The sequence below is a fragment of the Puntigrus tetrazona genome, chromosome 14 (assembly GCF_018831695.1).
Source record: "Puntigrus tetrazona isolate hp1 chromosome 14, ASM1883169v1, whole genome shotgun sequence".
Taxonomy (NCBI): domain Eukaryota; kingdom Metazoa; phylum Chordata; class Actinopteri; order Cypriniformes; family Cyprinidae; genus Puntigrus; species Puntigrus tetrazona.
This window is the reverse complement of record NC_056712.1, coordinates 8,336,401-8,360,904: the sequence shown is the minus strand read 5'-3', so window position 1 is coordinate 8,360,904 and position 24,504 is coordinate 8,336,401. Positions and strand designations below refer to the sequence as shown.

The following is a 24,504-nucleotide window of genomic DNA, read 5'->3' as shown; positions in this document are numbered from 1 at the left end:
CTCTCTCTATTGATGGGGAAAGACCCAACAACAGAAGCACCCAATCAACTGAAAGCATGCTTCACTTCAACCGCCCCTTATCTTAGTTTGACCAATCAGGGTGTCTGAATTTTAAAGTAGCTGCAGGTGGCGCCGCCCCCTCGCAGACGCACACAATAAACACTCCTTGCAGAGCCACGTGACAACTGGGCAGCGCAGATCTGAACACCAGATACAACGATTAACACTTCACCGGAAATCAGCGTTGCTGCTTTTGCAAAATAAAAGATTCAGATCAAAAAGAAAACTTGTTCATGTTTATTATTTAATTTGATTTCTCTTAGGGGAAATTAAATAAGAACAATAATGTAAAAAAAAGATGTTGAAGTACGCTATCAAAAACGAAATTGTGAAATTTTAATCAGTTAATTGTTTTCCTATTAGTGTTATTATTATCTTTTCTGTCTATATTTTGCTCATGTTATATTTCTGATTGTATACTATTTTTTGCTGAACATTTAACCGTGTCTATTCTTACTTCCCAGTGTTTGCATTTCTTTTTCGCGTTTTAATGGGAAAGTAAAGTAAAATGAAGTAAAAGTATCATCCAAACAACAACTGCACTTGTTTTCAGCGCGAGCGTCGCTGAGGATCGGGACTCTTATTCTGCTCTAATGTCGCGCGACTCCATGTTTTGTAGGCGTACGTTGTTTCTCTCTTCGCTCGGGTTCACCGACGGGTTTCCATTTTCACGGTTGGATTCAACCAGAACAACAATAATATGGATCCGGACATGGACGACAAAACCGTGGAGCTGATGGTACGTGCGGGGCCTCACACTCGACGCGGCCTGAATACGCGACGCTCGCGCTGCTGTGGATGTTTATATTTGTAGTAACGCGGGATTGAGGAGGAAGAGGAGGACAAAAACACAGCCGCGGCCCGAATCGATATGAGACGCTCGCCTGTTATCGCGTTGCGCTGTAACGATTGGTTTCAGGGTCGTCTTTAAGCCGGCTTCTCGCTCGTGATTTGACGAGTTTATCGCGTTAAAGTGCCGAGGAATGGTTTGTGTTCGCCGGAGGACCGGAGCGGTCATTGCGGCACCGCTGCGCCACTGCGCGCGCGTCGTATATCACAGTCGTTACGCGCTTTATTCATATGGACTTGATCTGTCGCGCACAGTCTATACGGGATTCAAACATATGTGTGTATATATCATTAAACAACGTGTAGGCGCGTCATGTATCACGTCCACTTTGCGATCTCTTCATATAGTAAACAATACTTGATTCATATCTATACGTTTCAAATATAATTTCATGTTTGCTTCGTATGGATATACGTGTGATTTACATATTAATGCATACGTGCGATGTGTATATTAAGCAGTCTATGCGCTTCATAAATCACATAATCCTTTAGGGGCTTCGTTTTAATTATTAATCAATATGTAAGTGCTTCACAAATCACGTGCAATCTATATTTTATTCGTATATAGTTTACATGAGCTTTATATATTAAACTGTTTATGCAGTATATAGAACACTGAATGATTTATGCATCGCATTGTCTGTATGATTTTTTTTTTTTTTTCTTTTTGCGTGTAGTGCCTGAGCTTCATTTATTAATGTGTATACAGGCGTCCTATACGGTCAAATACAAAATATAGACTTTGTGTGAGTCTAGTGCAAATTCTAAATATATTTACTTTTCATTCACTTCATCGATATGCTCCACGTATGTGACCCGGGGGCCACAAAACCAATCATGAGGCTCAGATATTTAAAATGGAAACGTAAACATCAACTGAAAGCTAAACAAATACGCTTTACGCTGATGTGCGGTTTGCTAGGATGGGACAATATTTGACCGAGATACGCTATATGAAATATGCAGAAAAGCTAAATATTGAGAAAATCGTCTTTTGAAGTTGTCCAGTTTATTTAGCAATGCATATCGCTAATCGAAAATGAAGTATTGGTGTATTTACAGTAAGAAATGTACTTAATAGCTTAATGGTGCATGAACTTTGCTTAATGTATGGGTTTCATATATCACGTAAAGAATCTAAATGTTAAATCTGAATATAGGAAATCTGTATCCGCTTCCTTTACCTTAAACAGCCTGCATGCTTTTAATTCATAATGTAGACAGTCTCATATGTATTTAATTCCACTGGAGATTATCAGCTTATGTGCTTCATTTATCACGGTCTTCGTGTTTATTATATTATTATTGTCTCGTGACGTCGACCATTTAGCATCAAACAACTATTAAATGAGTGATTAGCAATGTTTGTGTCATTCACGTGTGCCACACGCACTACTATTTTTTAAACATCTGTGCCCAAATAAGTCACGCATCATTGAGCGTGAACCTAAATGATGCACAAGAGGTGGCCGAGTCTCTCTAGATCCGTCACGATTATGCCGGTGTTCATCTGGGGTCACGTTAGGTTGAGTTTAACAACAGCCTCTCTGTTAAGGGCCAGCTGCCTGGAGACACAGCGCCTGGTTTGTTTTGGGATGCTGAGTTTATTCCTTTTATTTCTCATTTTGGGTACAGATTCATGAACGGTTCATAGTTGTGTGTGAGAACAAGCGAAACATTATAACAAAGCGTAGTTTGCACGAGATGAAATTCTGTCATAATTTACTCGGCTTCAAGTCGTTCTAACCTGTATGTATTTCTTTCTTCCGCTGGACGCAAAAGGAGATATTTTGAAGAGATTTGGCCCGCTTTTTTTTCCTGCTTCAGAAGTAAGGACCGGGAACCGTTTGGTCACCAACATTCTTCAAAATATCTTCTGTTATGTTAAAAAAAAAAAAAGAAAGTCGTACACGTTTGAAACAACTTGAAGGTGAGGAAAATAATCACATTACAGTTTAAGTAACCATAAATGTTATTTTTTATATAGAGATATAGATATATAGTTATATAGTTTATACATGTACGCTGATAAATGGACCAGTCACATATAAGATATTAATATTTAATGTATAATTAATTAAAATGAGTCATAATGTAACTAATTTTAAAACTATTATAGTTATTTAAGAAATAACCAAAAAAAAGAGTTTAAATAACGAATTTTGTTGACATGGTGTTTTTAGTAAATATAAAAAGTAATATTAATATACATATTTATATTATATTATATTATATTATATATACCTTTTAATAATGTATATTTAAATAGGACTTTGGGTGTCACGCACAAACACACATCTCAGTGCTAGCATAAATGTCTTGAGTGTGTCAAGTTGTGTGTTCACATGTCCATACGCTTAGCTCATATTTTAATATGTGTTTTTATTGTGTTTTTGGTCTGTGTAAAACGCTGTCTGCAGGAGAGTGTGTGTGTGTGTGTGTGTGTGTTGCTCACTGTTGCTCTAATACTGTTTTTTCCCCTCACTTTCCTCACTGACTCTCTTTTCTCTTTTTCACACTGTTCCACTTGTTCGACCCTCACGTCACTTCCATTATTTGCATGCTGCTTTCTTTCTTTTTCTTTTCCTTTTTGTTTATTCTTTGCTTATTGCTTATTTCTTGTTTCCTTATTTCTTTGTTCGTCAATATATATATTTTTTTTCTATCTGTTCCTATTGCATATTCTTTTCTTTCTGTTTTTCATTGTTTTCCTCCTTGGTTTACTGTTTACTTTCATTCTGACTTTCTTTTGTGGGTCTTGGTTTGCTCTATCCAACTTTCTCTCTCTCTGTTTTGCCTACCGCTCTTTCTCGTATGGCCTATTCCCATTGTGTTTCTCTCTCTCTCTCTCTCTCTCTCTCTCTCTCTCTCTCTCTCTCTCACACAGTGTTCTTTGCCTCGTTCTGTCTGGCTGGGTTGTTCGTCGGTGGCAGAGAGTCTGTGTGCTCTTAGATGCCTGCAGAGCCTCCCGTCTTCCCGGGCCCACAACCAGGTTCTGCTCTCCTCTTCTCTCCTCTCCGCTCCTCCTGTCTGTCTATCCGTCTCACGCACTGGTTGTGTGTCTGTGTGTTTGGCTACATGTGAATTAAATGCGTAGATGTCTGCGTTTACTGAGCTGTAATTCAGTCTCTATAATTCGGCCTGTTGTCGGAAAACAGAAGTGAAACTGCTGAAGAGCAGAACCTCTCTCTCTCTCTGTCTCTCTCTGTCTGTCTCTGTCTCTGTTTGTGTCTTTCTGCTTGACAGTCTGTATCTGCTTTAGTCTCAGCATCTCATATTTTAACTTTTTCCGTTGAGAGAACACGCATACATCAAGGGCTTACAAACGGGGCTTAGCCTGAGGTAGGAAAAGATTAAGATAAATTAGGATATTTACGCAACGTTTATGTTTTCTGTTTCTGTTGCTCAAACATGCATTTTAGTCTGGGACTAGCTTAAGCCTTTTCTGTGAAACTTGGGGTAAAAGTTTACTATACAGAACTGTTTAATAATACTTTTAATCAGTCCTTAAGTGTTTAGGTAGAAATTTGGGTCAGTCCATTTTAAAAAGACTGAGGATGCATTAAATATATATTTATATTACAAAAAATGCATTTCAAAAATAAAAAAAAAACAAGATGAAGAGAAGTACTAATTATAACACAATTTTTAATTGAAGTTAAAATTAACTTTGTGACGAAATACATACTCACTTTGAACAGTTCACACAAGGCAAAGTGCATGTGTTTAAGGAGGGAAATTAGTGGGCGGTGTGTATTTACATCAGGGTTCACCCGTCTGTCTGCATCTTTGTGTTTCACTATTTGCTTGTCAAAGATGCACTTGTGTGTTTCTAACCCTTTTTAAGACTAACCAATCCAATTAAAGCAACAGTTCAGCTGTAAATGAAACCCCTCCCGCAGGCACGTAAGCCCCTCCCACCCCGCATGTGTTATTGTTGTGAGACCTGCAGTGAAAGTTTGTTTTCACAGACATCCCATCAGAGGTTTTTTGAGAGCTCAATCTGTTGTCTCTGTAAACCGGTCGTGTTTAGAATGTTTTACCCAGAATGCACCGTTCTTTCTTTCAGTCAGACACATGTTTCACACCTGTCACGCTCTCTTGTGTGTCTCTGTAGGGCATGACGGGGGTGGAGCCACAGAATAACACGGGTGACGTCTCGCCAAAGAAGACAACAGTATTCAAGGTGTGTGTGTGTGTGTGTGTGTGTGTGTGTGTGTGTGTGTGTGTGTGTGTGTGTGTGTGTGTGTGTGTGTGTGAAAAAGAGAGCTATGTAGATTTATTGCCCACAGACAAGCCACTGTAACAACATAAAAAAAATCCTTGCCGATTTATTTTTTGAACACTCAAATGAGTTTTTAAGAGATCAGTTTCGAAGCAAATTATGGTAACTCTTATGCTTCATTATATTGTCCATTATCAACAAAATAGACTTATTTCTAAAATGCTGAATCTGTTTACAAGTATAATGTTACATCACCAATCCACCACAGCGAGCAAAATTATGATGATGTGGCACCAACAGGTATGCAATACATTTGTAAACATGCTTAAACATGCTACATGCTTTTAGATAAATTATTCCTTACATGACTTGTCTTACTATTTAACCAAGCAGCAGTTGTCGTGAATTTTTTCCTTCGTGAATCGTTTCCTATCTTTTAAGCATAAGTTACTCTTTATTGCAGTCTTCTCTGTGTGCCGCTGTAGTCATCAAGAAATCTTCAAGAATCCCTAATTGGAGAGTTTAATAACTCTCATGACACAAATCTAAACCTCCATAAATCCATTCTGTAGCCTGTGTTTAATAACATGAGCTCCACCTTGCAGTCATGCAGCTTAAAAATGCTACATGCACATATAACTTCTTCTGCGTCTTTGCCTAGATTTACTTGGGTGTAGTTCTTTTCAGAACCATAACTCTTGACACGAATGGTAACATGTCATACAAAACTGCATGATGACATGGAAAGTCGTGTAACATAAGAGTGCAAATCTTAAAGTCCAGGGCGTCTGAATAGCTGTGAAGTCTGTTTTCGGTAGGTCATTTCCAATCTAGATTCACTCGGATGACTCTTTGTCCTCCTGAAGCTTCTTCATTGGTGTCTGGGGTGAAGCTTTACATCAAGGTGATGCATATGTGACGACATGGCATATACACATACCTGAAACACAAGAAAACAAAGAAGCAGCAGACCAGCAGTATTAAGGCATTGACATTTTTAGACTTCTGTGGATCGTATAGTGGTTTTAAGTCTGGTTTTGACGCCTATGGACCAGTGAGGAAAGGATGAACTAGCGGATGAGAGTTTTCACCGCAGGGTTGGCCCCCGAGGACTGTTGCATTCGGTTCTTCCCTGGGCTCCTCACTGGTCAGTGTGTCCTATCCTATCCCTGTACAGGTGATTTGCAAACTTTATTGTGCAACACCTTCCTCCTCCAATGAAACCTCATTCATATCAAACATCGTAACTCATAGAGGATGGGTGAGTTTGGAGTGTGCTGTAGCATAACTTTTAAGGCTGTGAGTGTTATTTTATTTACAAAGAACCTTTCATCATTGTTGTACATTGCTGGGTAAGTTAAGCACTCTAAGCAGCTCTAATAGTTAACACCTCTCTTTCCCAAGTAGCTAGTGTGTCGAGGTTACCTCTGAGAGTTGTGTTAGACCAAGTTAGATCTTGGAAAGGCAAGGCCATCATACCATGTTTGAACGAGTGGTCCTTTATGTGTCAGCTATTCCACTGTATGCTGCAGCTGACTTACAAAACCTTTTAGTGTACCCGCTTGCAGTTTCATCCTTCTTCTGCATACAACTAGTGACTTTTGACCAATCCACTTTTGGTCCAACAATGTTTCTTAACTCTCTCAGAACTCGCTCTCTCGGTTCACCTTTACCAGCTTGTCGAAACACAGAATTATTTACAGCACTTTCAGAACCATTGAATTCGGACTCCGTTAGGATCTGTGACATTATCTGGGTGACTTCACCTAGAGTCGCGTTTTTCTTGACAACTCTCTCCTGAATTGAGAAAAATTTCCATGCACTGATGGCAAGTTCTCCATGCACTGATTCGCAAGGCGTTCTATGTTGACTCACTTTTGGTTGAGGCCCATCTTATTAGTGAGACGGGACATTCGAGCGTGCAGCTGTTTATTTTGTTCTTTTAACTTGGCAATACACTGACCTTGTTCATGTGCTATCGCTAAACTAATCTCTCTGTGGGAGCAGATAATGCCTTTTTTATGTGTTTCTTCCTGATGCATGCTCTAAGTGCTTTTTTGCAATGTTCAATTGACCATACATTTCTGGATCAATACCAAATTTCTTTCTCAAATCCAATTTGACTGACTCTGTCACTATTGAGTCTGTGTGGTCTTCTACCAGTGATTTGAATTGACTGTTTGTCCGTGAAGGGGTAGATAGTCTTAGTCTTAGTTGTGGGAATCATCTTAGCGTTCCTTCTCAACATTTTCTAAAGTCTTTTTGACACAACAAAACCCTAAAACTGCTCTGATCAGCATGTTAACACAGAACAACTATTGTTAACCTTCCCTGGCAAAGCAGAGGAAAATACTGCTAATAATACTGAAAATAATGCTAATCTTCCCTGTGTAACCTGCGTAACAGAGGATAACCTTAATTTCTAAACAAACAAAAAAAATGAGAGGATAACTTGGTTAATCAAACCCTACTGCTGTCTCTTAGCTCTTCTCTGATGGCACAGAGGATAACATGTACTGCTTTGTAGTGGTTCTTTCGAAAAGTTATACTCACCAAATTGCTATTTAGCTGAAAACGAGGGTCTTGAGTTCAGTCTGTGTGTCATCTCAGGTGTGAAGCTCTATCCGGGCCACGGCACCAAACTGTTAATGAAGAGGCCAGGAGATTCTTGGTTGTATCTTTTAAGCAGAAGTTACTCTGTATTGCAATCTTGTCTGCGTGCCACTGTAGTATGTTTAAGAAATCTATCTAAGGCCCAGCTCAGTGGAGTTGTTGACTTTGACCCTTACATGTTGGGTTTTAACTTGCATAATGTTTTGTTGTGTTATGTATTTATTTTTAAAATGACATGAATGTCAGATCATATGCATTTTCTGTTATTAATTCCTGATATTATATATTTGATGACTGTGTGACTGACCACTGACTAAAAGAACATTTCTGATCACCTGAAGACATACATTTCCTCAAATACAAAATTCATTATCATTAAGATACCGTTATCGTTTTTTATGATATATTTTATGCTTATATTTTTCATTTAGTTAAACATTTTATAACAACTTTTTGTTAATTTCATACATTTTTAATATAGCTATAGTTTATATTATTTTTTATTAATTTATAATTCATTAGTTTTTTTTTTTTTTTCAGTTTGTTTTGGTTTATTTTAGTACATTTTAGTAAGCAGTTAAATTAAATTAAAATGAGAAGTTGCCTTGGCAACTAGCTGTAATAACTTTTTTTTTTTTTTTTTTTTTTTTTTTTTATCTCTTCTTATCTGTGTTTTCAGTTCGGGAATGGTTCAGTAGCGGGTTCGAGGAAGAGGATGTCACAGGGGAACTTCGAGAAGGAGAAAGATCTGTGCATTCAGCTGTTCGATCAGTGGTCCGAATCGGATCAGGTGGAGTTTGTGGAGCATCTGATCTCACGCATGTGTCACTACCAGCACGGCCATATAAACTCATACCTTAAACCCATGTTACAGAGGGACTTCATCACCGCGTTGCCAGGTAACTAACTCACATGTGAGCACACGTACCTCAAGCTTTAGCTATAACAAATCCTCCTACTCCAACACATGCTTTAGCAGAGTCAGGCACCCGGCCAGAGCCGCCCACTTACATCACTTACACACATCTGACAACATGTACCACAGTTTGTTTGTATGCTAGGTTTTTTTTCTATGAATATTTTTTTGACATTATAAATATAAAAAATATTAATTTGTTATACATTTATAAAAATGGTTTATATTATTAATAATGTGTGTCTGTGTGTGTGTGTGTATATATATATATATATATATATATATATATATATATATATATATATATATATATATATATATATATATATATATATATACATACATACATACATACATACATACATACACACTCTGTATGTGTGTGTGTGTTTTTTTTTTTTTTCCATTTTTAATTTTTTATTTCTTAGGTGTATATGTATTTTACAATTAAGCTCTTGCTATGCATTCTGTGATTGTCCTTGATTGCACTAGATCTCGCTGAATCTCTCTGTTTGTAGCTCAGGGTCTGGATCACATAGCAGAAAACATCCTCTCGTTTCTCGACGCTCGTTCTCTGTGCTCTGCTGAGCTGGTCTGTCGAGAATGGCAGCGGGTTATTTCAGACGGGATGCTCTGGAAGAAGCTCATCGAGAGGATGGTGCGCACAGACCCGCTGTGGAAAGGCCTGTCAGAGCGGCACCAGTGGTAAAAACACACACGCAGAAACAAAGTCTCCTTTTAAACTCTTGATTGTTGTTGTAAAAAACAATATAAAATAAGTTGTCCACAAGAATGTTATATTAAAATAATCTATATTTAGTATATATAAACGTAAATCAGTGAGTAAATAATATTAACTTGTAAACGGTTATTATATATATATATATATATATATATATATAAAAGAAAAAAATTATATATATATATATATATATATATATATATATATATATATATATAGATATATATACATACATTTTTTTATAATTGCGTTTTTAAAGTAATTATTTCATTTAATTTAGTGATAATAATAGACAGAGTAATAATAATAATAATAATGGGTTATTAAAAATAAATGTGCTCCAGGTGTGCATTAATAATTCAAGAGTTTGTTGTCATTTATTCCTTATGAATTCCATGTAATCTGTCATCTCTCCGTCAGAACAGTGTTTCTTATTTTGCCTTTAAAAATTAATTTTTGTCGACTGCAAATTTGAACACATGCCTGAAATTAATAGGACCATGTGCTTTGGTGTGAATCATAATTAGTGCTGACAAACTCAGATATGCGTGTGATGAGTCACAAGGCCCATCAGTCCTGTGAGATCATCATCAAACCAACAGTGTTTACTGACAGCAGTGTATATAAAATATTTGTTAGAATATTAATGAATTGCGTAATGAAGTGGTGGGTGTGCGTCCTTTCACAATACTCCTCGGTCACTTTTTTATTTAATTTTTTTAAAATCTATTTACACAATGTTTACCACACAGTAACATTATCATTAATGAAAACCATTAAATATTTTTTCCCTTACTTAATGAAATAAACTAAAATGCACTAATTATTTCAGCTTTTTTTAATTCGGCTAACTGAATGAAGGTTGAAGTACTGAAATAACTCAAATTAAAACTTAATAAAAACTATGTAGATGTATTTACAAATATATATATATTATATTTAACATACTAAAACCTTATAAACTGAAATACGTCATGCCGTGCAAATGCTCTTGATCAGTAACAGTTCAGAAACATTCGGGTTGTTTATCCATTACTTGTATCTGATTGGTGGTTTTCGTGTTTTTATCCCCAGGGAGAAATATTTATTTAAGAACCGAACAAACGAGGTTCCGCCGAATTCATACTATCATTCACTCTATCCCAAAATTATACAGGACATTGAGGTGAGTGTCCATCCATTCACCAATCTGTTAATGAATCCATCCGGTTACAACTTTATCCATTCTATTGCCTCTTCATCCCTTCATCCATCCAACTCATCCAGTCATTAATTCATTCATTCAGGCTCCTGTTTGCTTGTTTTGTTTGATTAGACTATTGAAGCGAACTGGCGTTGTGGACGTCACAATCTTCAGCGGATTCAGTGCCGGTCAGAGAACAGTAAAGGTGTTTACTGCCTTCAGTACGACGACGACAAGATCATCAGCGGCCTGCGAGACAACTCCATCAAAGTACAGACTTGTCTCTCTCTCTCTCTCTCTGTCTGGTGATCTGCCTGTTATGGTGATCATCACATTCTCTCTGTTTCTGTCAGATCTGGGACAAACAGTCTCTGGAGTGTCTGAAGGTCCTGACGGGTCACACTGGTTCGGTTCTGTGTCTACAGTATGATGAGAGAGTCATAGTTACTGGCTCTTCTGATTCCACTGTCAGGTACTTGCACCCTAGTATTGACATTGCTAACAGATTTTACACTACTGTTTGAAAGTTTTTGGTCATTTAGATTTTTTTTGTGAAATGAACTTAACTGAAATCTGAAATAATCTATAAAAAATAAATAAATAAATATATAAATAAAAATATAAAAATATAAATAAATATATAAATAAAAATATAAAAAAATATATATATATATATATATATATATATATATATATATATATATATATATATATATAATTTATTTTAACTTGTTGCCTTTATGTACTGAAATGACTAAAACAAAACGGTAATAGGATATAAGTGCATCATTTATTATTTTTAATGTTATATATATATATATAATTTTTATTTATTCATTTTTTTTTTTCTATTAAATCTTGGGCTAAAATAGAGACTAAGAAATATAATGATTGATATTTTATTAACTAAACACTAAACACTGAAATCAAGTTAAAACATTTTTTATGTTAGCATTAGATCATTCTTTTTAATCAGTACACATTTTTCTCGTTAAAATGATTTCAAATCATTTTCAAAATCTTTACCCAGTAGTCCTGAACCGCTATAAAACTGCAAAGGTATGGAAGTCCTTAAGCCATAAAATAAAAATATGATGTCCTGCAAATCTATAGTAGATAATTAGTTTTAAATGTTTCGCATACATACTGCCTCCAGCTGAAGAATCTCCATGGAAACGATGAGCTCACTTCCCCAGAATCATTTAAAGCTCCGGCCGGAGCTCTGTCACCTTTTCCAGTGCGAGTATATGTGTGCTTCTCTCACCTGTGAGAGTTTAAGGGAGCGAGCTGTACAGCTGCATAAATCAGAGTTTGCGTCACTCCGAGTGGAAGCGCAAACGGCCGGACGTTTAACACCTGGAGAGGGAAGCGGCTTTGTAACGTGATGGTGTTTACAGAGCATTAACACATCAGTTGGCCGAGTTCAGCTGGAGCAGGATGTTTCAGCTGCTGGTGAGGTCGTTCACATGTAATTTACAATCCATCCGTGTTTTGCACCTGCTGTGCTTGTTAATTTATGCCGCTAGAGCTTTGCCTCCAACTTCGTTTGTTTTAACAACAGCTATGCCAAAAGAGCACAGCAGCTATTACAGGAAATATTCAGTAGTTGAAGTGTTGAAAAAATAGCGTAGGAATCTATTATATCTCCCCATTTAGTTTTAAGTATATTGTGTGCCTTCAAAAACAAAAAAACTGTAACAATGTTACCAAAAAATATGTAGTGCTGTCAAATGATTAATTTTAATTAATCGCATTCCGATATAAGTATTTGTTTACATAGTGTGTGTGTGTTTGAACTGTGTATAATAATTATAAAGACACACGTGCACCATATATTGAGAAATTGTATTTGCGTATATATTTTTATTCATATAAATTATATCTCATGTGGATATATTAAATATATTTAATACTTATATATTTAATATAACTTTAACATTTTTATATATTTTTATAGATATAGATATATAGATATAGATATAGATATATCTCTATGTATATATATATAGATAGATATAGATATATATATATATAGATAGATACACCAAGTGTGTTCTGTGTCTCTCTCAGGGTATGGGATGTTGTTTCTGGTGAGGTTCTCAACACTCTGATCCATCACAACGAGGCGGTCCTGCACCTGCGCTTCTGTAATGGTCTCATGGTGACGTGTTCGAAGGATCGCTCCATCGCGGTGTGGGACATGGCGTCTGCGACCGACATCAGCCTGCGGCGCGTGCTCGTGGGTCACCGCGCCGCCGTCAACGTGGTGGACTTTGACGACAAATACATTGTGTCTGCGTCTGGAGACAGAACCATAAAAGTGAGTGGGTGGGAGTGGTCAGTGCGTGGGCGGGGCTAGTGATGGGGGATTGACAGCTCTAGCAGGATGATGAGGATGATGATGATGATGAAAAACATTTCCAATGTTTGCAGGTGTGGAGCACGAGCACGTGTGAGTTTGTACGGACACTTAACGGTCACAAGCGCGGCATCGCCTGCCTTCAGTACAGAGACAGACTCGTGGTCAGCGGGTCCTCGGACAACACCATCAGGTTTTTTACATTTAATTATTTGTTTTGTATTTGTTTAATTATTATATTTAGTTTATTTGTTTAGTTATTTTTTTACATTTATTTAGTTGTAGATAAATACAGTAAATCAACAATAATTTCTTTATCATTACACATTAATATAAATAAATAAATGTGACGTAAGAACAATGTTTTAATTTAAGAAATGTAATTATTTTACCTTATTTTAGTGTTAATTATTTATTTACATTTTATTTGATACATTCCATTCAGATGTTTTGTGGGGAAAAAAAACACTTAAGGAGATTTCTTCTGCTTATCAAGACTGCAATTATTTGATGAAAAATATATTATAGTATATATATATATATATATATATATATATATATATATATATATATATATATATATATATATATATATATATATATTTTTTTAATCTTTAAAATCTTCAAAATTTTCAGCGTCGTACTACAGCTGTTCAGTGTTTTTCAGAAATCATTCTAATATGCTTATTTGCTGCTCAATAAACATTTCTTATTGTTACAGCTTTTTTTCAGGATTATTTGAAGCATAAAAAAAGTTTAAAAAGAACAGCCTTTCTTCAAAATAGATATTTTGAAACATTGTGTTTAGTCAATTTAATCAATTTAATGCATCTTCCCGGAATAATATCTTAATTAATTAAAACTTTGTGGTGACCCAAAACTATTGAGTAGTACTGTATTTATAAGAATTTATGCTACATAACAAGTAAAAGAGTTGAAGAGTTTTATGCTCCAAAAATGACAATAAAACATCATAAAAGTTTTTGATAATATTACTGGCTTTGTAAAACAAGTTTTTGAACTCATGCAAAATCTTAGCGTGAGAAGTCATTTCTGACTGGAATCTTTAATTCCCGTGTTTTTCAGTAAATATTGCTTAAATTATAATGTTTTCCTCACACAAAGCTTTCAAAATGCTTTGGACTTCCATTATGATTTTTTTTTTTCCCTTGACTTTTCATTCTGCAGTCTTTGTTTTGTGTTTTCCACTGAATAAAAATGTCATGCTGGTTTGGAATAAGTAAATGATGACGGAATTAAAATATTTAGGCAGATTAGCCCTTTAAATGCTCCATAAAAACATTTTTTAGTTTTCTGACGAATATGGAGATTCATGCTGGTTGGTACGAGTAAATGATGACAGATGACACCTGAATGCTTTATAAAATCTTTGAAATATTTAACGTGTGTGTTCAGGCTGTGGGACATCGAGTGCGGGGCTTGTCTGCGTGTGTTAGAGGGTCACGAGGAGCTTGTGCGCTGCATCAGATTCGACAACAAAAGGATCGTGAGCGGAGCATACGATGGGTGAATAAACACACACACTCACACACTCACAGCACCATCTGTTACGGACAGGCCGTTCATCTGTCAAACTGGTTAATATGGAACAGCCATAACTCAGCATCACATTCTCTCTTTTTCTGCAGGAAAATTAAAGTTTGGGATTTACAGGCAGCTCTGGATCCTCGGGCCCCTGCCAGCACTTTATGTCTGCGTACACTCGTGGTGTGTCTTCACATTTATGTTCTTTAATACTTTTTTTACATTGCTATTAATAACTTTTTTTTTGTTGTTGCATTCACATATGATAAAACTGAACCACCACAAGTCACCGCAAGTGTGTTTATTCTGATAGTTACCTCAAAAAGTTTAAATAATCATTTTAGATGTTCCCAAATAGGTTATCTTAAACATAATATATACTTCTCAGATAAGCAGTCATCAAGTGATTCTTTCCAAAAGTGATTTATTGAAAGAATGCATTCGCCGGCTATGCTATTAAACTAACTTAGAAACAAATTGATTCACTTAAACAAAAGGATTTTTCAAAATAATTCACTAAAACAATCTGACTCCTAGCTGTACCATTAAACTAAAAGATTCGGATTCCCTAAAGAAATGTGATTCCCAGCTGTACTATTAAACAAATTTTGAATCGAATTGATTACCTAAAAGAAACAGAATTGCCTAAAATACAGAACAGAATGATTCATTTAAAAGAATTAAATACCTAAACCGTTTATTGAAAGAATTAGGTTCTTATCTAAACCGTGAAACAAACTTTGAAACAAATATGTTTACTAAAAGAATTAAATACCAAAACTTCGGTTGGGTCACCACTGTACTCTTTTTGGTTTTAATACTAGTATTTCTAGTATCCTGCAGTTTGACGAACTAGCTTCAAAGTGGTTTCCCCAGCGCTAGGTGACTACTGATATGGGAATAGTGAATTTTGGTTTGAATACATACGTTACTTGAATCATTATTTCATTAGCCCGAGCGTATACGCTGCTGAAACGTGTAGATACGCCTGCGTTTACTCCATAACACCATGCTCCCTGTTTCTGACAGACCTCTGCAGGGTTTGTATGTGCGTTACTGTATGTTTTCATGTTCCTTTAAGTGTGTGTTGTCGTGGTAACCCCTCGCAGGAGCATTCTGGGCGTGTGTTCCGACTGCAGTTTGATGAGTTCCAGATTATTAGCAGTTCCCATGACGACACAATCCTTATATGGGACTTCCTGAATGTCTCAGCCAACGGCCAGCCGGAGAGGCGATCGCCCTCACGGACATATACATACGTCTCCAGATAGCAGGTACGCTCATTGAGTTTACAGAGTTCATTATGCATCATAGTTTTGGGTTTAGTTTAGGGTTAATTATGTTTGGTGGTGTTTAGAAAGCACCCCTGAGTTAAAAAATGCACTCATAGTGACCACCAAGCATGTCTTTCATTCGGTTTAGTTTCCATTAATACAGTAGTGTTTATTGTAGTTTTTAAATATATTATAGTATATTACGAATATTAATGTTAAAACATGTTTTAAAAGTATTAAATATTTTTTCATTGGTAGTTTTATTTAACTGTCTATTTATGTTTAAATTTGTTAATTAAATAATGTTTTAGCTGTTTCTTTTGTAATGGTTTTTGTATGTAAAGTATATTTTTCATAGTTTCATAGTTTTGAAAATTAATTTATTGAAATATTTAATAATTTTGTGCCTAAAATTCTATTTAGTGCTATCTAGTGTTCATTATAGTTATCTTTTTTATTTTATATTTGTATTATTTTATATTTGTATTATCTGTTAAAACATAACATATTAAATTATAAAATATTTGTCATTGGTAGTAGTTATTGTAGGACTGGGCAATGATTAATAATGATTAATATCCAAAATAATTTTTTTTGTGTACATAATATGCGTGTGTACTGTGTATATTTATTATGTATAAATACACGCACACACACACATCCTATCTATTTTGTTAACAAATATATTAATATAATTATATCTATTTAAATATATTAATGTAAATGTTTTCTAAATATGTACTGTGTTTTTATATAGACAAGTACACAGTACACGCAGATATATTACATAAATTTATCATTGCCCAGCACTAATTTAGTCAATTTCTGTTGGTAGTTTATTTGTTTTTTTGTATACTTTAATTTTATGTTACTTTGTATTATTTATTTTGAAAACTTATATCTATTAAATAAGAAAATTAATTATATTTTTTCAGTATTCATCCTTTTAATTTACTTGTTCATTAAATTGTTTATATTGTTGCTATGTGGAGCAATTTTAGTTGTTTAGAAAATGTATTTGTTTGATGGGGTTTTTATCTCTAATTCTGTTTTGTTTACTTTTTAAATTATAATCATTATATTCTTATTTAAATAAAAAATATTAAATATGAAAACTGAAGTGTTTTTTTTTTTTTACTGGTTCATGTTGTAGTCTGTATTATTACTGCAATTTATTTTTCAATTATTTTGAATATTGATTGTTTGTCCCTCTCGTCCGCTCAGGTGCCTCTTCTCTGTGCCAGTGTGTCCTGGGAGAGCTGAGAGCTGATTGGCTGTTGGCCGTGTCCGTCACAGAGTGGTCCCTGAGGATCCACCTCCTCTTGTCTGTCTGACTATAAACTTACACAAAAAACATACACAGATTCATGCTTTGCCAAACACACACACACACACACACACACAAACGATTCAAACACTCACACCATTGGGTTTCAGCACTGTTCTGCTTTATCTAGTGGGGAGAAACAAGCACAATCACACACACACACACACACACACACACACAGTTCGACGGCTTCAAACGGTATCTATACTATCACTGCTGCTCAAATAACCTGAAAATCTGCACTACTAATAGCTCATATCCACACGGGGATCACTGAGGCCTTGGATTCTGGGAGTGACGTACGGACGGAGGACAGGTAAACGAGACTTTGCGAACTGCTGTGCGAGAGAAATGGACTCAGACAACAGCAAACTCTCGCGGAAATGAAAGAAAAAGTTCGGCCGCCTTTGGCTTTCACGCCACATCTCTCTTCAGGACCAGAGACACACGTGTTTTTCAGGATGGTCCGTCGGCATGCATGCGAGGATCAGCTAGGTGACCGTCTGCTCTGATGCCTCTTTCCCTTTTCGTCTTTTAGTTTTTATGATTTAGTTTTTCTATTTAATTGGCCTATTCATCCGTCCCGTATGGTTCGGCTAGGCATTGTACGTCTTCGTCACTCAGTGTCTGGTTTGATTTCTCTCTGCCTGCTTGCTCATCGAGGGCTGAATCTAGCTGTAAACAAAATTGTCTTGTCAGATTGTGTTGTATATTAAAAAGAGTTTTTTAAGAAAAAAATATTGTGAATAAAGTACTTGACCATGGTCGATTTATCAGTCTGAGGCCCGAAGCGTACTCTACGCAGATTTCTTGTGATTCAAATGCGGTCGCCCTTTCCTCTTCGCTCAGTTTGTTCTCTTTCAGATCAGCTGCTGTTTTAGCGGAGAGAGGGTTAGAAGAGAATCTTCCTAAGCAGGTTAGTTTAAGCTTATTAAGCTTTTGACATGTTTATAGCAGCTAAATGATAACATGTTTTAAAGTCACTGATGTGTGAAGGAGACTTTCTGCTCCTTGTTTATTTGTTTTAATAGGTTGGCTGAGCTTTTCCGCAAAATATACAAAGCAGTGATAGTTTCATATACTATTATTGCGCCTCTAAGTGCCATCTAAAAATTAGCGTTTTTATCAGGCTGCTGTTTAAGCTCAGTAATTGTAACCTAATGGCGATGAATAGGTACTTTTCTATGCTATTAAAGTGAACTTATCAATATAGAAGCCTGATAAAAATGCTAATTTTCAAAAAAAATTTCAGACGGCACTTAGAGACTTTTGCATCTGAACACTATATATATATATATATATATATATATATATATATATATATAAATATATATATATATATATATAAATACCTCTGTCCCATGTCATCAAACTAATTTGTGTCCTCATATTCTGTCACATCTATTTTATCATATTTATTTTTTTATGTGTGTGTGTATCTCACAAGGCATCATATATATATATATATATATATATATATATATATATATATATATATATATATATACACACACACACACATCTCATAAAATGTTTTACTAAATTAATATTATAAATATGTCTCTTATTTATTGATTTTTATTTAACTTATTTTTTTATTTTAATTAATTTTTTTTACATTTTATTTTTGGAAAACCACTGTATGTCGCTGACCTCAGGCCTTTCAAACCGAGTTAAGCTTCAGAAAATCCTGATCGATTAACAGTAATGGGCATTATGACCTTTGACCTGAGCGGTAACCATGTAAGGCAGCAGGTCTTGCCGTTGTCAGAGCGGCCACTAGGTGTCACTGAGCTTCTACACTCTCTCCTCTAGACTGACCCGAGTTCATCCAGACTGAACAAGCCTGAACGTTCCTGATGAGCTGCTGGTTAAAGTCTTTGATTGATTCAATAATAAGCGGATGACAGAGCGCCGTGGGCTGGGGATTATTCCAGACTCGTGCCAAGAAAGAGAACTCTTCCAGAAATCCTGTCTTGTCTTGGTTTGTGTAATAAACACTCTGACAGAGGCAGTCCATTAGAGTGGAGCCAGTAGTCACATTTTCTTTTAGCAGATTATTATAAGACTTGTTGGTTACTTGTAGGTTTGAACTTAATCAGCAGGGTCAGTTTTATGGGAGACCGTTCTAAATTAACATTAACTTTTAATTTTTTAATTTTTTTTTAATTTTTTTATTTTGTTGTGTTTTGATTTATTCATTTTCATCAATATTAATTTTTTTTTCTATTATGAATCCATTTTTAATTATTTAATATAATAATTATAATTTTTCTCTAAACTGGATTCCAGTTTGAAAACCGCTGGCTTAGAGTATGTTTCTTAACCTCAGGCATTTAACAGTGTTTTTTGATAAAAGCGTAATTTATTATCAATAATAATAAAAACATGTACAGATTAGTCCATACGAATCCAGGCAGATTTATTAAGATTGTAAATAAAGTGGGTTATGATGCTGAAGTGATCTACATTTGGTACAAAAATGTACAAACCATTTTACTTTAAAGATTCATTAAAAACATTTGCAGAGCTGAAATGTTGAAGTAGGACAACTAACATTGGATTATCCAGTAAAAGCTACTTCAGTAATCTTTGTTATATTTCCTTTTTTTTTTCCTTACGCAGTGTAAGCATCTTCTCTCCGCTAAAAAGTAAATCATTAAACGTATTAGCTCTTTTCTGATAAACGTAACTAGAAATAACCTCCTTGACCCGAACAGCGATCCGATTGGCTGGCAACCTCTGCACAGGTCCCTGAAATACGATTGGCCGATAGAAGTGTTGTTCCAGTTGGATAAAGCATGTTACGCTCGACCCCTGCCAAACACCTTCACCCCTGGGTGGACTTATGCTTGGAAACGTTAATATGTCCTCAATGGGTTTTCCTTGGCAAACCGAAGCATTTAAATGCATAAATGTCACTCGTCCAGAATAGATTGGAAAAGCTCACAACAAACCAACGAGAAGAGCGCGCAGTTGAGCACAGGCGGGTTCAGAAGAGGCCACAAGCCGTCTTTTTCCCCCGACATTCCCAAACAAACACAAACAATCCCAAACGCTGCACCTGTTAGCGGTTCCTGGCGCTCCTCGAGACTCTCCCACATTTCAAACAATTCCTCCGGCTTTACAGCCAGCGGCCGACATGAGAATGTTTGTCTGGGAATGTTGAGGCGATTCAGCCCATTTCAGCCAAATACATCTTCAGAAAGGGCATTTGTCTTTGGAGAGTTTTATCGCCGCGGGCCTGTGCGTCTTCACGGATTGGAAAGGGGGAATGTGTGTCAGAAGTAATTTGTTTGTGGTGTCGGCAGAAGAGAAGGAGCACTTAATGCTCGTTGTTTTACATTGTGGGTCTGGCTGCGGCGCGTCACTGTCGTTGTGGTTTGCTGCGCTGAAAAGTGTGTGTGTGATGGAGCTGTGGTTATTCGCTGCGCAGCAATATGACCTGGATTCAGTCTCTGTGCTGCGGTTTTAGTGGCCTTATAGTGAATATTTGGGGCTGGATGTTACCCATGTTACAGAAGTTAGGTGTGTGTGTGTGGGTTTGAATGTCACGAGCAAATGTCCAGGTCATATTTTACTTCTGACAATATAATGCGTTATATTTAGTGTTTTTGCATATAATGCATTTTGCATAATAATAGTAACAATAATACAATGAATGCTTAAATACATAGTTTCTAAATATATTTTGACATTTTCTCATTTATTTTTTTAAAATAGGACCATACTGTGAAAATAAAAACACATTAATGTCCGATTATGTCAATAATAAAAAAAAATCGAATCTAAATAATACTTATTACTTCATTTGATTTACTTTCTCACAAACTCGCACACACATATATATTTTAGAACCATAAAGTGAAAAACATAATTGTCATTAATATGAACACATAAATGAATACATAGTTTTTATATAATTATAATTATTTATATTTATAACAATTATTTATATGTATCATATTAATAATAATTATTAATATTTTTGACATGTTTTCTTTATTTTACAATCTTTATATTTTAAAAAATAGGACATTTAATGTAAAAAAATTGCAATATGTGCTGTCTAAATATTTTACTGCTACTACTAGTAGTAGTAATAATATTTACTTGTTTCTGTCATTTGTTTATATATTTTCAAAAAATTATATTAGTAAATAAAAATAATCTGTTAACCTAATATTAGATTTTTTTGTGTAGTATCAGTATTGTTGTTATAATTATTTTAAAAAAATAGCACAACATATTTCACTGATGATGTGGGAATATTTTATTTATTATATTTTTGTGTTATGGTAATAAGTGATTTCTAGCACTAATTAAAACAATTAGCCATTCGAATTTTGAGATGTTTAAACATTATGTCACAATGCAAAAAATTCATAATAAGTAATCTTAAAAATGGGATTTTTGTTTTATGCAGAAAAGCGTCTGGTTTTTAGGTGAAATATGACCTTGGACAGGTTTTTGCCAGTGTTTGTGTGATTCACGCGTTTGTCTGCTTTGTGCCAGTAATTTACTGCATATAACTGAATATTGTATCCGTGTGTGAAGCTGCCACGTTACTTGAGCGGGTCTGCGCGTCCATCTGGTTGAGGGTGTGTTGTGTGTCAGACGCGTTCGGTGTGTGTCATACTGAGGGTGTGTGAGAATATGTGTGAGTGTGACCTCTGCGTGTCTAGCTGTAACGGACCGCTTGTGTGTGTGTGTGAGTGAGACGGAGGGTGTGAGTGTTTCCTGTGGGTCGGTGGGATATATTTTTTTCCCATAATTCCAGCAGGTCTCAGGTCACCCCTGTGTTCTCACGCACATATTTTGCATTCTTTCCTTCTCCAGCATTACCATACACCTTCCTCTGGGTTTGGCCGACAAATCTTTCCACCACTTCGCCTCCAGAACAGTCTGTTTCTCTCTCGGAATCCTTCGCTTTTCCCGCTGACTCAGCTGGGCAGAGACTGCCGGGATTACAGGTTGTTGGTGACAGTAATGTGTGTGTGTGTGTGTGTGAGTGTGTCTGTGTCTATGCACAAGCATTATAAGCAACAGGTCCACATCTAGAAATTTTAAATGCATTCCTTTAAAGGTTAGATTTTATTTTATTTCATATATTTATTTGACTATTATTTTCTTTTTCAAAAAAAAAATTACTGTAATATGGTATAATCAGGGTGTGATTTGTTTAAAAAACCGGGTATGCTTTTGATAACTTTGTAAAACTGTAAAAACTCACTGTTACATTGAGTGTTCTGAGTGGTTGCCAGGGCGTTGCTATGTGATTCCTAAAGTTTTCCACACCACTTTGAGGATCGTAGAATGCTCTGAGTGGTTGCTAGGGTGTTGCTATGTGACTGAAAGTTATCCACATCACTTTGAGGTTCCTAAAATGTTCTAATTGGTTGCCAGGGTGTTACTATGTTTTGCTGAAGTTTCCCACACTTTCAAAGGTTAGATAAATTTTTTTTTCATATATTTATTTTTAAAAAAGTACTTTAAAGTGAAATTAAAACAGTAATTATTATAAAATGGTACAGTGACATGAATATGTATAATGTCACTGTAGAACATAACCTCTGGAATTTATAAATTAAAAAAAATTACATGCTTTTACAACGGTCCAGTAGAATATTAATTATAAATGTTAAGTAGATGCGTCCATTAAGTGTGTAAGGCAATGTGTGATTATACTGAAATATACTTAACCTTTTTTTTCTAATATTTTACCTCTTGTGATTTTATGTTTGCAGTTTAGGAATGTGAAGTAATTCTCTTTTAAAAGATTTTTTTAATGTAAACTTGTTAAATCCATAAGCATTCTTTAGTGTAAAATATGTTGAAGATTAGCCGATTAAATGATAAGCTTAACGAGGCATTGCTATGTTCTTGCTATGTCAATCTGCTTTTTCCACAAATCACACCCTGGTTTATATAATATATACATAATTCCTCACTGAACAACTTTTTGACGTAGAAGGGTAATCTCACACAATCCGTCAGTCTCTCTCTCTCGTTCACTGTCTGTATGGAAATCTACCGAACCTTTTTAAATCAACATGGTACACTTTTTTTTCGACATGGTACGAAATAGTGAGGTTTTACGAGATTGCGTTTATTGCGACAGCCCTGAGAGGGAGCTGCTGTAAGGTTACTGGAATGTTCTGGGTGGTTGCCAGGGTGTTGCTATGCGGTTGCTATAATGTTGCCAGGGAGTTGCTATGCGATTCCTGGAACGTTTTGGGCGTTGCATCTAGCGCACTGTAATGCGCACTGTAATGTTGTTCTGTAGATATGGCCTGGGTTACATAAAACATGAATTCCTGACCGTAGGTTTGTTAGCAGTTTGAAGGTAATGACGACTCGCACAACATGTACGTTTTGAAACACAGACACGTTTCTGTAGAGTTTACTGGCTTTGGAAAGGTTTTTGCCGTACACAGAGATAAAATAAATAAGTGGAATTCTTTTATAGTAACAACAATGATAGTAGCAGTCAAAGTAATATCACTTAGTCAGCATTAATCTTTATATATATTTATATATTTATATTTAGAAAAAGTTTTGTAATGTTTTTCCTTTAATAAGCTGGTATAAGACTTTGGTTCTTCGTTATATTTCCCAGTAGCAGCATTCCACATTAAAATCCAAACAGGAACGTTGCTCCTCGTGTCATTTCGTGGCGACCGGTCTTGTGCTCTCGTGGGATCGGAGCTGTTCAGGTTGTCACCGTCATGGTCACCACTTGTCTTTGGTCATTTGGTTTGTATTTGGTGCAGCTTTAAGAGAGTTTCCTCGTTATTATCCTTTACATTCCAGTTCTGGTAAATCCTGTCCATCCAGCAATAAGTCATATGATTATATCCCTCACGGTCTTTAATGCAACCTGAAATACGCCATTGCACACACATGCACACACACTTATACAGTATTACATTCATTTATTCATTAGCTTCAAAGGCATAATTCAGCCAAAAATTAATATTCCGTCATCATTTGCTCACCTCTCAATTACAGTTCATAGTGAGTCTGTCAAGTTCAAAAAAATAAATTAAACACTAAAACTATAGTCCACATGACTAGTCTTTAAAGTCATTGTTTGATTCATGCATTGGTTTTACGATGAATGATTGATCCATTCATGTTTGTATCTAGTAATGTTTAATAATTTAATAACGCTCATACCGTTTCTTTGCAACGAAAGTTATTACAACAGTTCATTAGACAGTATGGACAGGAATTTGTGTTTACATAGATTTTTAGTATCATTCCAATACTTTGACTTTACTGATGCACAAAAATATAATATATATATATATATATATATATATATATATATATATATATATATATATATATATATATATATATATATATATTCTAGATTATAATAAAACGCTGAATTTTTATTGCA

General features: G+C 35.4%; 1 protein-coding gene across 2 annotated transcripts; it reads left to right on the top strand.

Annotated features, from left to right (window-relative positions):
- The first annotated feature begins 670 nt into the window (after positions 1-670).
- On the top strand, positions 671-17,860 carry fbxw11a (F-box and WD repeat domain containing 11a). 2 transcript variants are annotated; one of them, XM_043257792.1, is made up of 14 exons: positions 671-799; positions 3,800-3,904; positions 5,030-5,098; positions 8,430-8,649; positions 9,185-9,371; positions 10,483-10,573; positions 10,724-10,861; positions 10,945-11,063; positions 12,662-12,911; positions 13,025-13,143; positions 14,367-14,477; positions 14,600-14,678; positions 15,605-15,769; positions 16,994-17,860. In XM_043257792.1, exons 1-13 carry the CDS (start codon positions 761-763, stop codon positions 15,764-15,766), a joined length of 1,689 nt encoding a protein of 562 aa, XP_043113727.1. In that variant the 5' UTR covers positions 671-760; the 3' UTR covers positions 15,767-15,769; positions 16,994-17,860. The 2 variants fall into 2 exon arrangements, with proteins under 2 accessions (XP_043113727.1, XP_043113728.1); XM_043257793.1 differs by lacking the exon at positions 3,800-3,904 and having other exon boundaries at positions 681-799.
- Positions 17,861-24,504: the final 6,644 nt, after the last annotated feature.

Bases quoted from the DNA above. Each gene is read 5' to 3' on its own strand.
- fbxw11a (XM_043257792.1), top strand. From the start codon at position 761: ATGGATCCGGACATGGACGACAAAACCGTGGAGCTGATG. The intron at 9,372-10,482 runs GTAAAAACACAC...TTTTATCCCCAG, and splicing joins CTGTCAGAGCGGCACCAGTG to GGAGAAATATTTATTTAAGA. The intron at 14,679-15,604 runs GTGTGTCTTCAC...AACCCCTCGCAG, and splicing joins TATGTCTGCGTACACTCGTG to GAGCATTCTGGGCGTGTGTT.